We start from the raw sequence: 14867 nt of genomic DNA, 5'->3' as shown, positions 1-14867 counted from the left end.
TCAGGCTGCTTGATCTTGGGCAAACCTTCTGTAGTCCTAGCTGCTCTGAGTTGATGTGTGCAACTGAGCTGTCATGTCTGACACAGTTTCACTGCAGACGTCTACTCCCTCTGGCTTGCAGTGTTCACAAGTGAGACTATTGATGACTTTCCCCGGTAGGATGCACAGAGCATTGCAGCACCATGAAAGTTAGGACGTAAAGAAGACGCTTCCAGGGTGGGACAGCTTGGTTTCTCATGTCCTGTTATCCAGATGTGTGGTATGTTTAGCAGGTGGGTTTTACCCCAAGTTCTGGAGGGTAACTGCCCTCGTTAGGGTTCCTATTGCTGTGAAGAGACACCATGACCACGGCAACTCTTACAAAGGAAACATTTAATTGGGACTGGCTTCCAGTTTCAGAGGTGTATCCCATTATCATTATGGCAGGAAGCATGGTGACATGCAGGCAGACATGGTGCTAGAGAAGGAGCTCAGAGTTCTACATCTCGATCCAAAGTGAATGCCACACTAGGCCTAGCTTGAGCTTCTAAGACCTCAAAGCCCACCCCCACGGTGGTATACTTCCTCTGATAAGGCCTAACCTACTAATAGTGCTACTCCCTATGAGCCTGTGGGGGCCATTTTTATTCAAGTCACCACAGTAACTAAGAGCAATGGCAAAACAAACAAACAAACAACAACAACAAAACCCAAAAACCAAAACCATGTTATTTGGAGGGGGGAATCTTGCACAATAACAACTCAAAAAGAGGTAGCCCATACCCTGTATTGGGCTTTTTATTTGATAGCTATGGTCTCTAGGGGTGTCATTGCCCTCCATTATAAGGTAGATCATTTTATATAGGTATGTGTACACACACACACACACACACACACACACACACTTTAGGAAGCTTCTGTGGTAGTAGGTCTCCATAAGACATTTCAAAAGTCTCTAGTGTTAGGATTAAATGGGGTTGGAGGATGGGAGGGCAGTGTGGGGAAGGAAAAGTAACACGAAAACCTCTGGCTGTTGCGCAGAAAATATGTGTTCACATAGACTATGTAGTGTGCTTTACTCATACCTGCAGGCTTCTTTTATTTAGGAGATTAGAAATCTGATGCTTATTTATCACTCCCTTTTATATAAATTTCTCCAGTACTGAGTTACTGTTGATTAAATGATGGGACTGGAATGTTGCCTAGAGGCCTTTTGTTGCTTGCTTTTGAAATATTGAAGAATGCCCTAATCTCTGCCTGCCTTATGTAAGCAGTGCAGTGACACTGTGTTTGTGGTGGTGGTGGCTGCTATTGTTCTGGAGAACGGTGGGAAGTGCCCAATTGGTGCATACTTACGTGCCGTGCTGGTAAACAAAACTCTTATTAAATTAGAAATGCCTATTCACTCATATGCCTTCAGGCCGAATATGACCTGTTTTAAAGAATCTGTCAAATGCAGACAATGATAGTTTCATTTCTTATTCTGTTCCTGTGTTCTCTCAGCAGAGGTCTGAGTGTGAGGCTTTGTGCTGAGTGGTGGGGGTGGAGAAAACAGGACAGCTCTTTCCCTCAAGGGACCCCAGGAAAGTAGGAATGAATCAAATAACCCTGCTGTAGAATGGTGCAGCTTAATTTTCTGTGCGTATTTTTGCACAATAAAGCTATGTATTCTAGCCACAGCCTGCATTATCACATGAAATACTTGGTTATGGAATGTGTGAGAAATAGTGCATGTCTTAGATGACTGTTAGAAATATCTTGAGATGTTATGTCTGCTGTGGGATTAGCACTAACTGGTTGAGTGAGTGAGTGAGTGAGTAAGTGAGTGAGTGAGTGAGTGAAGGAAGGAAAGAATTTGGGTGGGAGCAGTGATTGGGAGACAAATACTACTAATGAGATGCTCTAAAAGATAAGTTTTTATTGTTACAATAGATTTTTTTTTCAGTTTTATTTGCTATTGTTCATCCATGATTATTTGAGTTACTGCTGAGAATGTCTCTCTTTCCAGTCCTCTGTCTGGTCTGTAGGCTCCATGTCTGAAGAGGTGGTGCTAGCAGGTTGTGATTGATTATATTTAAATTGCATTAAGAAAATTAATTTATGGTAATACAGTTCTCTGAGTTCTCCAGTTCTGAGGAGTCTAGTTCTTCTGCCCAACCCATAGTGTAGACTCACCACAGGCAGTAGCATGGAACTCAGGAGTATTTGAATCAGGTGACCTGTGGTTTACAGGTTAGAAACATCAGATCCTCTTGTAACAAGAAACAAGATCAGTAGGCCCTAAGGAGTTCCATTACTCCTGATGCTTCGAAGACAGAGCTTTAGTTTTGCATGTGCTTCAATATTGTTTCTAATCTAAAACTATAATTAAAGTGGAGTTTTTTTGTTTGCATGTTTATAAATGTATGGGCTGCATGCATGTGTTTATAGGTGTTTGCATGTGTGTGGGTGCACTTGCACATGTTTGAGTGCATATGTAGGCTCACAGTTGACGTTGAGTATTCTCCTTGATTACTCTGCACTTAACTTATTGATGCGGGGTCTCTCAGTTAAACACAGAGCCCACCAGCTGGCTAGTCTACCAAGCCAGCTTTCCCTGGTGATGTCCTGTCTCTGCCTCCAGAGTACTAGGATTACTATGCTTGCCTGGCTTTTAAGTGGGTTCTGGGGATCCTAATTCTCGTCTTCACATTGTGCTCTATGCACTGAGGCCTCACCCTAGTCCCAATGGTGGAGTCCTGATGGTGATTCATCACGTTGGTAGTAAGAGAATAAAAAATACTTTTTTGGACTTTGTTGTTGTTGTTGAGTTATAATTCACATCATATAAAATTCACTATCTTAAGTGAGAATGCAGGGTTGGTTTTATTTTATTTATTTTTGTTTTTGTTCTTTTGATATATTTATAAGGTTACACCAAAAACCAGCATGGAATTCCAGAAACTCCGAATGTTAGATACTCTTTCTCAGTCTCCCTCTCCCTTCCCCAGTCTGTGTTAATGACCAATGGATAATATTTTCTTTTTTAATGAATTTGTCTGCTTTAGAATTTCATAAAAATAAAAGCTGTTTTTTAAAATTTGTTTAGACACTCCCAGAAAAATCTTTGCCAAATTATGCCACAAATTTGAAAGACAAGAGTTCTTTAGTTTCATCTCTCTACAAAGTTATCCAGGAGCCACAAAGTGAGGTAAGTACTGTACAGTTTGTATTAATAGTATTCAGTTTATTGTTTTATTTAATTATGAAATATAGCATACATATATAAAGTAAGAAAAATGTGTATGTTTGCTAAACAAGAATAAAATAGCAAAAACTAGAATCCTTACTATATCCCCAATCTTTCTCAGCACTTACTTCTCTCTGGTGTCTCTGGCTCTCCATAGCCTTGAAAAGTCTAAGTCACTGCATTAATTTTTCTGTTCAGCAAGTATTAATGTATCTACCATGAGCCATTACTGTGGTAACATTAGGGACTCAAAGATCAGTGATAGGAGATCTTTATCCTGAGAGAGAAAAGTGGAAGAGACGAAGCAACCATGCTCAATTGAATCTCTCAGTACTATGGTTTATATGTTTGTTCCCTCTAAAATTCATCTGAAAACTTACATTGTAACAAGTATTTTAAAAGGAGCCTGGGATATGGTTCAACGATAGAAATCTTGCCTAGCATACACTAGGTTTTGGGTTCAGTTCCCGGTGTAAAAAGTGGAGGAAAGACTGGAACGATTTTGGTATTGGTGCTATTCTCAAAGGTGAGTTGGGCCTCCTTAGCTTTCTTGTCCTTTTCTGTCTTCTGTTGTGAAGTGATACGGAAAGAAGTCTCTTGGTCTTGGACTGCCCAGTCTGCAGAGCTGTGAAGGAATACATTCTTTATAAATTACCAGGTATCTTAGCAACAACAGCAACAAAACAAGACAAAAAATAGACCATGGGCAAATACAGGTTTTCTATGTGGCAAATAAAACAAACACTCCTAGTAGCAGCAAAGTATAGGGAGACTGGGGAAGTGCAAGGCATTTGTTGGATGGTAGTTAGGTCTGGCTAGTGCCTTCCCTGTTGTGGGACTAGAGAGTCAGAGCACTGGGGTAAATGGAATGGAGATGAGTTGCATGATGCCTTTTGTTTTTGAGCTTATGAAGGGATGTAATAGGTTGAAAGTCGATCTTAGTGTCTCTGTCTCTCTCATCCTTCTTTGTTCATCTGCTTCTCTCTCACGGTAGGGTCTCACTTTGTAGTCCTGGCCGTCCTAGAACTCCCTTTGTAGACCAGGCTGGCTTCAAACTCATGGAGATCCATCTGCTTCTGCCTCCAGAGCATTGGCATTGCTGGCCTACCACCAATCTCTTTGTAACTCATCAATGGTCCCTTCAACGGAAAAAGAAAAAATTAAAACAAGCCCAACTACTAGTAAAAAACAATTACAGTTAGGACATAAAGTACTAAGTCAATGCTGTTTGAATTTCCAGAGGTATTAGTCATTCCTTGTATGGAGGATGTTCTCTTCTCTAAAACATTAATTGTCAAATTAATATTTAAATGAATGTCTAATTTTTGTAATAAATGAACTAAAAACAAAATTCATGATTTTAACTTTATAATTGGGCATGCTCTTGTCTGTTTACCATTACTGAGAATTTGGCTCTGCTCTTTAAGTTGCTTTCTGGAAATGCTTGCTTAAACTCTATAAAAATGTAACACCTGAAACAGAGCAGGTTGTTAGCTTATCAAATAATATGGTTACTAAGGAAGAAGCTTACACTGATTTTCTACAAATATTAACTTCAGCAGTACATAGAATAGTGACTGATCCTGATGTTAGGAAGGTTTTGGTTGAGTTTTTGGCTTTTGAAAATACTAATACATAATGTCAAAAAGCCATAAAGTTTAAAAACTCAGGAAGTTCCTCTAGAGGAATGGATATTATGGAAAGCCTTGCAGATACCATAGCTTCATTTAATCCTGTGAATCATTTTGATAAGTTTCTTATTCTAGTGATTGCTATACTTGTTTTTGCTGTAATAATTTTCCTGGCTTTCAGATACATTCTGACTTACAGATATATGACTGTGAGACAGCGCAGAAGAGAAAGGGCTGTCTTCACTGTGTGGCTGCATAATCTTCAACATCATTAATACAGCTTAGACAAAAGGGGGAACATTGTAGGAATTCAGCAGAGTCACTGTTTCTGGGGTAGACATTGGAATGAACAGCTGTTTTCTCGAAGTCCTTTGACCTTGAAGGATCCTTGTAGAAAGCAGTGACTGTTTTCTGTGATCTGTAGAATTGTTTTACTCAAGGGGCATTGCAGCCATCCCATGACTTTGGTCACAATACACCTCAGGCACCCGAGGCTCTTGTATTATTGTGTATTGCAAATGGTACATAATAAAGGACTAGAGTCATGGGGGCATATCTCTTAACATACAAATTTTTTATTAATGGATGTCATAAAAGTCTCATTGTAACTCAGTTATTTTAGAACTCAGTATTCTTTTTCATTATTTCCAAAGTGAAGAATTTCATGATGACATTTCCACATATGTATATAGTATGCTTATCATAGCTACCCTCTCTATGACTTTTCTGAGTCTCTCTTCCCCTCTCTTTTCTTCATCTATCTCCCCAAAGCCCCTCCCTGGCTTTATGAGAACACTCGCTTTGCCTGTGACAATGATCTATAGTGTACCTGTTTATCTGCTTAATTTTGTTCTTTGTGCTGAATAAAGCTGCGTTTTCTATGTCCCACACTTCTTTAGCCTTTTATCTATTGGTGCTGTAGCACCTAGACTGAGTCCATAGTTGGGAACGGTGCCGTGGTGGCAGACATGAGTCTGCAGGTGTCTTTATCAGAAGCTGACTCGGGTTCCTTTGCTATATACCCAGAAGTGATATAACTGACTCATATCGTAGTTCTACTTTTAATATTTGGAAAAGCTGAGGTTCTTTCTTTTTCTTTTCTTCAGTGCTGGAGACTGAACCCAGGGCCTTGTTCATGCTAGGCAAGTGCATTACCACTAAGATATACCATCCTAGGCAGAACTCAGGGTGTATTTTCAAACAGATAGGGGTATGTGATGATTAGGTTCTCATTAGACTCACAAAAAGGTCATTTAGGAGGCTGAGGAGATAGTCTGTGAAGTGCTTCCCATGCAAGCATGAGGACCTGATCTTGGTCCCAAGAACCTATGAAAAACCTTGAAATGGCGGTGCATGCTTGTACTCCCAGTGCTTGGGAGGTAGAAACAGGTGGAGCCCTGGAGCTTGGCCACTCGGCCCAGCCTAATTTGGAAACTGCAGGTTAGTAAGAGACCCCGGCTCAAAAACAAAGGTAGATGCCACCTAAAGAACAAGAGTTGAGGTTGGCCTTTGCCCTCCATATGTATGGGTGTAGATGTAACCAACCGTCTTATTAAATAAGAAACACAGAACCAATGTAAAAGAGAAAGCCAAGAGGTCAGAGCTCAGAGCTAAAATCTCACCCTTCCTCCTGCGGTGGCCCTAGCTCTCCAAAAGAGAGCTACTTGCTTGTGTGTATGTCTTTTCATAGTCTTTTTGTTCTGCCTCCTCATTGGTTGTAAACCCAAACACGTGACTGCCTCATCACTGCTTGTATGTACAGCCCCCCAGGTCTTAAAGACATATGTCTCCAATGCTGGCTGTATCCCACAGAGACTTACCTAGTTCTGCCTACCAAGTGCTGGGATTAAAGGCATGAGGCACCACCGCCACACTCTTGCTATGGCTCTAATAGCTCTGACCCCCAGGCAACTTTATTTATTAACATACAATCAAAATCACATTTCAATACAATTAGAATACCACCACATTTCCCCTTTTCTATTTTAATAAAAAGAAAAAAAGCAAAAGGTTATAACTAACATAAGAAAAACCATATACAAAAGTACAATAACTATATACAATATATACAAGTAATAAATACCTAAACAATGTCTAGTCCATTTGTATTTGACAAATCAGAGAAAATAATTCCATTATCTATCCTATTTTGGTAAATCCAAAATGTATCTAATTCACTTTCTATCCTAATTAATCTTCAACTATAACTAACTAATCTTCAGCTATAACTAATTAATCTTCAACTCCCTCAGAGATCCAAGAAGGCAATAATATTAGCTAACAAAAATAAAAACAGGAAGTGCATGCAAGCAACTTCCAAAAAATTTGTGAGTTGACAGAAACAATCAGCTGCCTTGACAGTCACCTGAGGTTTCTCCGCAGTGTTGGGGCATCATCTTCAGCCTATAGGCTTAGCGTATCTGACAGACTCATTTGTGAAGTAGGATATACACAAGGTCAACAGCTCAACCTCACATTGGGTGTGAGCAGTCCATGTACCAGAAACACCTGAATTCCACTAGTGTCATGTCATGTTTCAGGATTTTAAATTCTGGAAATTGTTGATGGTTTTTGAATTCAGCTGTCCATTCTTCTTCGCTGTGTATATATGGCTTCATCTCAGCATCCCCTTCTTCTCCACATCCCTCTATTAAATGCCAGTCTACTATTGAGAGGCGTGAGCTTTCAGCTGCTGTTCCATTGTACAACAGAAGGCATCGGCCCACTGCCTGTTCAGCTGCCTTCGAAGAAAAGGGCACTGTACCTTTTCCGGATTGCAAAGGCCACTTCAGGGATGGGGCCATATTGTCCTGGCCTCAGAAGATGCCTTTTGATAAAGCCATAACCACACTTGTTTTGGCAAGAATCAGTAGTCCTTTGTTTCGTGTTCTGCCTGTCCATTTTGTCCTGTTGATTCGAGGATACTTTGTTGTCCAGTGGCTAACTTTTGCCACAATGAAAGTTAATTCCATATGTAGTTTCTTCAATGCCCATATTTTCTCTGAAGTAGATTGGTACTGCCAGGAGCCGACATGTATCAAAAAAGAAAAATTTTCTAAGTTATTAAACATTTTAAATGCTATATTCTGTAGATCTCTGAAGGGTTTGAAGATTATTTAAAACAGGTTGATTATAAATGCGATCTCTTTCTAAAAAAGAGAAGGGGGTATGATATAGATATATAGGATACAGAGATGATAAGATAAAAGGGTAGATTAATGAACCTACTTTTAAAGAACAACTTGTTTAAAATGTTTTACATTGGTATAGATTTTAGTTTATGTTTAAAATGTTTTACATTGGTATAAATTTTAGTTTATTGATACAAACTTGAAGTTAATTTTGTTATACTGTGTGTATATATATATATATATATATATATATATATTTCTATTCTTGTTTGAGGTATTATGTTTATGTAACTCATTTAAAATTGTAATGGATAATTAAGAAATAGATTAATAATTAGTTATCTATGATAATCATATTTGTAGCCATGTTAGTTAAGTCTTCTAGGTATACATAGATATATTTCAGATAGATAGGTAATCTTCAAACACTTCATAGACCTAGAGAATATGGCATTTAAATAACTTAGAATTCTGTTGACATGAGACACAATTGCTCCTGGCTGCACCAATTTGATCCTGAGAGAATGTTGGGCTTCTAAGACATTTCCATTTGGAAATTTGTCTTCTTGACACAAAATGGCCTACTGGGCAAAGAACTGCCCTTGCCTTGATGGCTGACAGTACAAATGTAATGCTGTCCTTTCTGGACAAGCGGGACACAAGGAAAGTGACCACTGTACTCTGCCAAGACAGGGTAAGATGGTCTTTCAGAATTCCTGCTTATGAAAATGGTCTGTCATATACTCTCGGCCTATAGCCAGTTTGAATGCACCAACAATGCTGAGAAACATTAGGTGACTGTCCAGGCTGCCAGCTGTCTTGGCCTACTCTTGCAAGATTCCCAAAAGTTGCTTGCATCCATCTACCATTTCTCAGGTACCATTATGTTCCTTCTCAGGTCTTTGATGTGGTTAAAGACTGGATAATTGTAATTTCCTCAGTTATGATAAAAGATAAGTTAGATATAAAACCTTAAACTCACAAATATAAGATAGATAGAACATCTTCTTTAATATTGTAACTGTAATTCTTGCTCGATAATTGTTTTGTTATATGTAATTTTACCATGTTAAAGTTAAAACCTTCCTTTTTAAAAAAAAGAAAAGGGGAAGTGCTGTGGATATCGCTCTATATAAGTAAAACACTGATGGCCAGTGACCAGACAGGAAGTATAGGCGGGACAAGGAGAGAGGAGAATTGGGAAACAGGAAGAAGGGGGGAGAGACACTGCAGCCACTGCCAGGACAAGCAACATGTAAAGACGCCGGTAAGCCACCAGCCATGTGGCAAGGTATAGATTTATAGAAATGGGTTAATTTAAGATATAAGAACAGTTAGCAAGAAGCCTGCCACGGCCATACAGTTTATAAGTAATATAAGCGTCTGAGTGATTTTTTTTTTATACGTGGATTGTGGGACTGCAGAGCTTGGTGGAACCTGGAGAGAAGCCCTCCAGCAACATACGGGCACACACACAAGTTTAATACGTGTATTTGAAGTATAGGCTTATCTTAACAGTTCTTTAAATAACCTAATGACCATATGTGACAATGTTTCCATGGGGAAATATATTCCAAAATGTAACTGAGCCATTAGCAACCCAACATGTTCAGTTGCATGCCTAAAATATATTCAAGTTAGGTATGCCTATATTTCTCACATTATATGTTGTTATTTTCTGACATTTGTAAGAGTCAGAAGATCTGGCTCTTTTCTGGCCCTTGTGAGTGTGTTCTCTCTGTCATGGTAGATAGCCGTTCTGCCTCCATTTCCTTATATGAACAGTGTGGCTAATCATGTTCTACGTACTGTGTAATAGGAATTGATATTTCTGTATGAACAGTGCTTTGCAAGCTGTAGAACATCGAACAGATGTTGGTGTTTATCTGTATTGGCTTCAAATGCATAATTTTATTTAATCTTTTTGCAGCATGATTTTTTCTTCTCTTTAAATCCGTCTTCATTTAATTCTGCTTTCATTAAGCAAAAATCTTTTTAATTTGGGATTTGAAACTGGTTTAAAGACGTTGAGTGTGTTTTGATTAAAATTGATTATGTGTTCTTACAGAGTGTCTTGAATGATTTTCTAGCAAGGTTCATAATTGCAAATACTTGTTAAACTTTACCAAGCTTCGTGAATTGATTCAATTAAAGCTTGCTTGGGGATTTAGAAATATGAGTGCTGGGCCACAGTGCAGAGTCACTTAGAGTTTTTGTTTTGTTTAAGACAGTCTTACCATTTGCTTTCTAACCACCATTGTGATATGGGGAGAAAACATCCCTTGTGGAAGAGTAGCTGTCAGAAGGATGTGTTTGACTTAATACTTAGTTTACTTATGTAGCCTATTTGAAATCAAAATGTATACTATTCATTGATTTCTCTTTGTTGTAATTATTAGTAATAGAAATCTGCTTGATAGCTTGATTTAATTTGTCTGCTAATGAAATATATATATTTTGTTCAAATTTCCTTGAAAAACAGTACCTGTGAATCTCCTGATACATTTGATCATGCTTTGTGTTTGATCACAGTATGTGACTTAAAGTAACACTTGAGAGACATGTGAGTCTCTTAACTTGCTTTTCTGATTTTTAAGAGTCTTTAATAAAGGTGTAGTTAGCTTTACTAACATAATGTAATTGGGAGTATTGTGGGAAAGAAAAAGGCTGTAGATGATTCTAACTTATATATATAGCCCAGGGGCAGTAACCATGGCTTCAACAGGGACTTGGGTGTACTGGCTCTAACTGCTCTACACACCAGCTGTTGCACACGTGGGAGCAAGCAGCAGGCCAGGATTCCTGTCTTAGTTTCTTCTGCCCTGTGGACAGTCCCTTATATGTTGACTTCTCATTTACTGAGAAGAAAGCCTAAGGAAGAGACACCCCCATGGCTCAGCTGAGAGGTGAAATGACAGGACCAGAGTAGAGTACTTGATGAGAGCTGTAGAGCATCTTGCTGATGTGTTGTACTGTCCGCCACTCGAATTTAAAGCTTTATGAAATAGCTGGGTGGGGACTAGTTTGGCTTCAGGAAAATTAAAGTAGTTGTCTATTTCAGAGTTGACCATTCTGAGAAACCTTTTATAAGTCATATAGCGGTGTCATTCACTAGTTCATGTTTACTGTGTTCTCCATCATCTTCCAGTTGCTAGAGCCTGTGTGTCACCAGCTCTTTGAGTTCTACCGCAGCGGGGAGGAGCAGCTGCTGCGGTTCACCCTGCAGTTCCTCCCGGAGCTCATCTGGTGCTACCTCGCCGTGTCAGCCAGCAGAAATGTGCACAGCAGTGGCTGCATCGAGGCCCTGCTTCTAGGGGTTTACAACCTGGTTTGTATTTGATGAACTAACAAAAGGCTTTTGGAAAACTGCTTCTCATTTTAGTAAAACCACTATTCATTAAAAGAAAAAATAGCCAAGCATGGTGATGGCATGCTTTTAGTCCCAGCATTTGGGAGGCAGAGGCAGACAGATCTACTTAAGTTCGAGGTCAGCCTAATCTACAAAGCAGGTTTCAGGACAGCCCAAAAAAAACAAAACAAAACAAAACAAAAAAAAACCCTAATGGTATTGGGGCATCCATATAATTAACTAAATGAACTTGTATGGGTTAAATGAAAGCTGAAACGCAGAGCATTTGAGTTCTCTTATAGAGATAGCAATAACAACAACAATACCACTAGTGGAGTTTCATTTCATTTGGTTTTGAGGCAGAGTCTCACAATGTATCCCTGGCTGGCTTGGAACTTGCTACCTAAAACAGGCTGGCCTCAAACTCACAAAGATCTGCCTGTGGTGGTATTTTGTTGTACCCTAGCCCAGCAAGCTCAGTCAGTTTTAGAGCAAGACTCTTAATCTCAGGATCGCGGGTTCATGACCCACGTTGGGTACCAAATGTTGTACAAAATCTAATAGGTCTTTTAATAAAAAAATAAAACAAACAAACAAAACAACCCGGAGCCAGATATTGGGGTAAATGCTGGGAGATCAGAGAGACAAAGGGAAGAGCCACGGCTACTTCTCACTTCACCATCTCTACGAATCCTCTGACTGAATGTCTCTGAGTCCTCAGCCGAAGGGGTCCAGCCAAAGAGGGCCTCTAGCCAAAAAGGGCTCCTCAACCGAAAAGGCTCTAGTTCCTGTCTCCTCACGCCTTATATACCTTTCTCTGCCCAGTCATATCACTTCCTTCTTAGTACTGGGATTAAAGGCGTGTATGCTTCCCAAATAGTGGTAGCAGAGGCATGAGATCTCAAGTGCCGGGACTAAAGGTGTGTGCCACCACTGCCTGGTTCTGTTTCTCTCCTAGACTGAATCAAGCTCATGTAATACAGGGTGGCTTTGAACCCACAGAGATCCAGATAGATCTCTGCCTGTTGAGTTCTAGGATTAAAGGTGTGTGCCACCACTGCCTGGCTTCTATATTTAATCTAATGGCTTGTTCTGTCCTCTGATCTTCAGGTTTTATTAGGGTACATACTATATCATCACATCTGCCTGTCTCTGACTTTCAAATGCTGGGATTAAGGTCCTGTGCTGCCATGCCTAGCTACTACTATTTAATTTTTTTACTTACTATGCATTTAAGTTTATCTATAAGTCTGTTTTGTACCTTTACAAAATAAGTGAGTAGAAAGATCTGAGACTCACTAGTCATACTTTGTAAGTCTCCACTGTCTCCTGAGCATGTGCATTCTATTTAACAGTGTGTGTCATTCCCAGCTTGAGCATCAGTTATGAGATGACATTCTGGATACTTACAGTTTGTGTTCTTTAAGATGGAAAAGAAAGGTGAGGTCCTTTTGTAGACACACCTCATGTTTAATTGACTTAGAGACTAGAGCTTGTTAGCGAAGAACAATCACTATGCTCTCCATGCCTCAGCCATCCTGAAAACAATGGAACTTAAGTTAATTGGGTTTTTTCTGTGCTGCACTACAGCACTCTGCTCTGCTTTTGTTTTTAAAATGCAGCCGTGTTCATGATAACTACTGGTGCTAGTGGGTAATTAATAGTGGAACACCAATGTTAAAGATTTTTAACTGACTTTAAAATTCCTTTTATTCTGCTCTTTTAAAAGTTGTCTTAGAGGAAAAAAGGAAAGGGAGAAATGTAATTAATATTATAATCTCAAAAAATTAAACCTGGAAGAATTGTCCTAACAACTTATTTTTAAAATGTTATGTGTTCAAGGTGACTATTTTAAGATATTTTCTTTTACTTTTGTAGGAAATAGTTGACAAACAGGGACATAGTAAAGTATTGAGTTTTACAATTCCATCTTTATCCAAACCATCTGTATATCATGAAGTAAGTAGCTTTTTATCAAAGTAAATTTATTGGGTCCTAAGCTCTGATAGTCCCATAAATTAGGGTGTAGTTACCTGTGCGTAAAGGTGAATTGTTAGTACCTCAAGAGGTACTAATTAGCACCACACAGAGTGTATACTGTTCCAAAAATGAGATAAGTCAAAATCACTAAGCAGTGAACTAAGATCTGATAGTGAGAGCCTTATTCAAAGTATCTTTTTAACCTTCGTGTAATGGCTAAGACATCTTAATTTGTGTGTATGTGGGGGTGGGTGGACAATTGTGTACTCTATGATAGAAGTTGGAAATTAAACTTTTTGATTTTCATATGTGAAAATGTTTTTAATTTTAATTAATGAAAATGTGAAAGTGTTTTTAATTTTTATTAAATCTTGGAGTGGAAATTGGATAGGCAGTCTGAATATTTGTGAACTATGTGGTGTCCCTAGTAGGCACTCTCCATTCTTTGTGTACTCTTAATGTCACATTTAACAGAACGGCTTCTTTTCTTTAGCCTTCCAGCATTGGGTCTATGGCTCTGACTGAGAGTGCGCTATCCCAGCATGGCTTATCCAAAGTCGTGTACAGTGGGCCCCATCCTCAAAGGGAAATGCTTACAGCACAGAACAGGTACACTGGGAAGAACCAGTTCTTCTACCACACCAAGTTGTAAAAAAAAGGATCTCAGTAAATTTAGTGTTTAATGAGTTATATGTTACAATTACGTGGATATTGAATCATTTTATAAAAGAATAGAACATATCTGGATTTGTCCTTGTACTTTGCTTCAGATTATCTGGAGCCTGAATTTTTTTTTATGATGTATGATTGTTACTTGCAAAGACTTCTTTTTCCTCTGAGTTTTCCTTACTGTGTTTGTAATGTGTAGGTCTGGTTCTGTTGCATAATATCTGTTAACCTCCCTTTGGTTTGTCTTCAGGTTTGAAGTGTTGACATTCCTTTTGTTGTGTTACAATGCTGCCTTAACCTATATGCCCAGTGTTTCTCTTCAATCACTGTGTCAGATTTGTTCAAGGTAAATTTAAATTCCCATTTTTCTAATACTGGAGGATATGAATGTAGGTAGGACTGCTAATTTATTGCATCCCTAAGTTACTTTTGTTTTGTGTAATTGTTTGTTTAAAACATAATATAGTTCAATATCCAGCATATATTAGAAATAGCAGCTACCAAAAAACCGCAATGATGAATATCTAACTGAGCAGTGTTTGGATGGACTATTAAATCAGAGAGATTATATTACTTATATTACATTTAAAATGATGGCATGATCATAACCTTTAATTTGTGAAATGTGATTAGGTATTCCTTTTTATCTTGTTTTTTTTTTGGTTTTTCGAGACAGGGTTTCTCTGTGTAGCTTTGCGCCTTTCCTGGAGCTCACTTGGTAGCCCAGGCTGGCCTCGAACTCACAGAGATCCGCCTGGCTCTGCCTCCCAAGTGCTGGGATTAAAGGCGTGCGCCACCAACGCCCGGCTTTATCTTGTTTTTGTTATTGTTTATCTATACTGACTGTTCTCTAGTTTGCTGCCAAAAAATAAGAGAAACATGGCATTATGTTTTCTTCC

General features: G+C 38.8%; 1 protein-coding gene across 9 annotated transcripts in view; it reads left to right on the top strand.

The window, feature by feature from the left end:
- Nucleotides 1–14867, top strand: part of Hycc1 (hyccin PI4KA lipid kinase complex subunit 1) — an 88293-nt gene that overhangs the window by 24523 nt on the left and 48903 nt on the right. For 8 of the 9 annotated variants that reach the window (XM_042273306.2, XM_076566741.1, XM_076566739.1 and 5 more), the window contains 5 exons: nt 3068–3169; nt 11119–11298; nt 13198–13278; nt 13793–13908; nt 14219–14314. In XM_042273306.2, the coding sequence (XP_042129240.2) occupies nt 3068–3169; nt 11119–11298; nt 13198–13278; nt 13793–13908; nt 14219–14314 (575 nt within the window). Of the gene's footprint in view, nt 1–3067; nt 3170–11118; nt 11299–12674; nt 12760–13197; nt 13279–13792; nt 13909–14218; nt 14315–14867 lie in introns of all 9 variants that reach the window. The other variant, XM_076566743.1, reaches the window with a different exon arrangement.

Source organism: Peromyscus maniculatus, chromosome 3, assembly GCF_049852395.1.
Source record: "Peromyscus maniculatus bairdii isolate BWxNUB_F1_BW_parent chromosome 3, HU_Pman_BW_mat_3.1, whole genome shotgun sequence".
NCBI lineage: Eukaryota > Metazoa > Chordata > Mammalia > Rodentia > Cricetidae > Peromyscus > Peromyscus maniculatus.
This window is presented reverse-complemented; position numbering and strand designations above follow the sequence as displayed.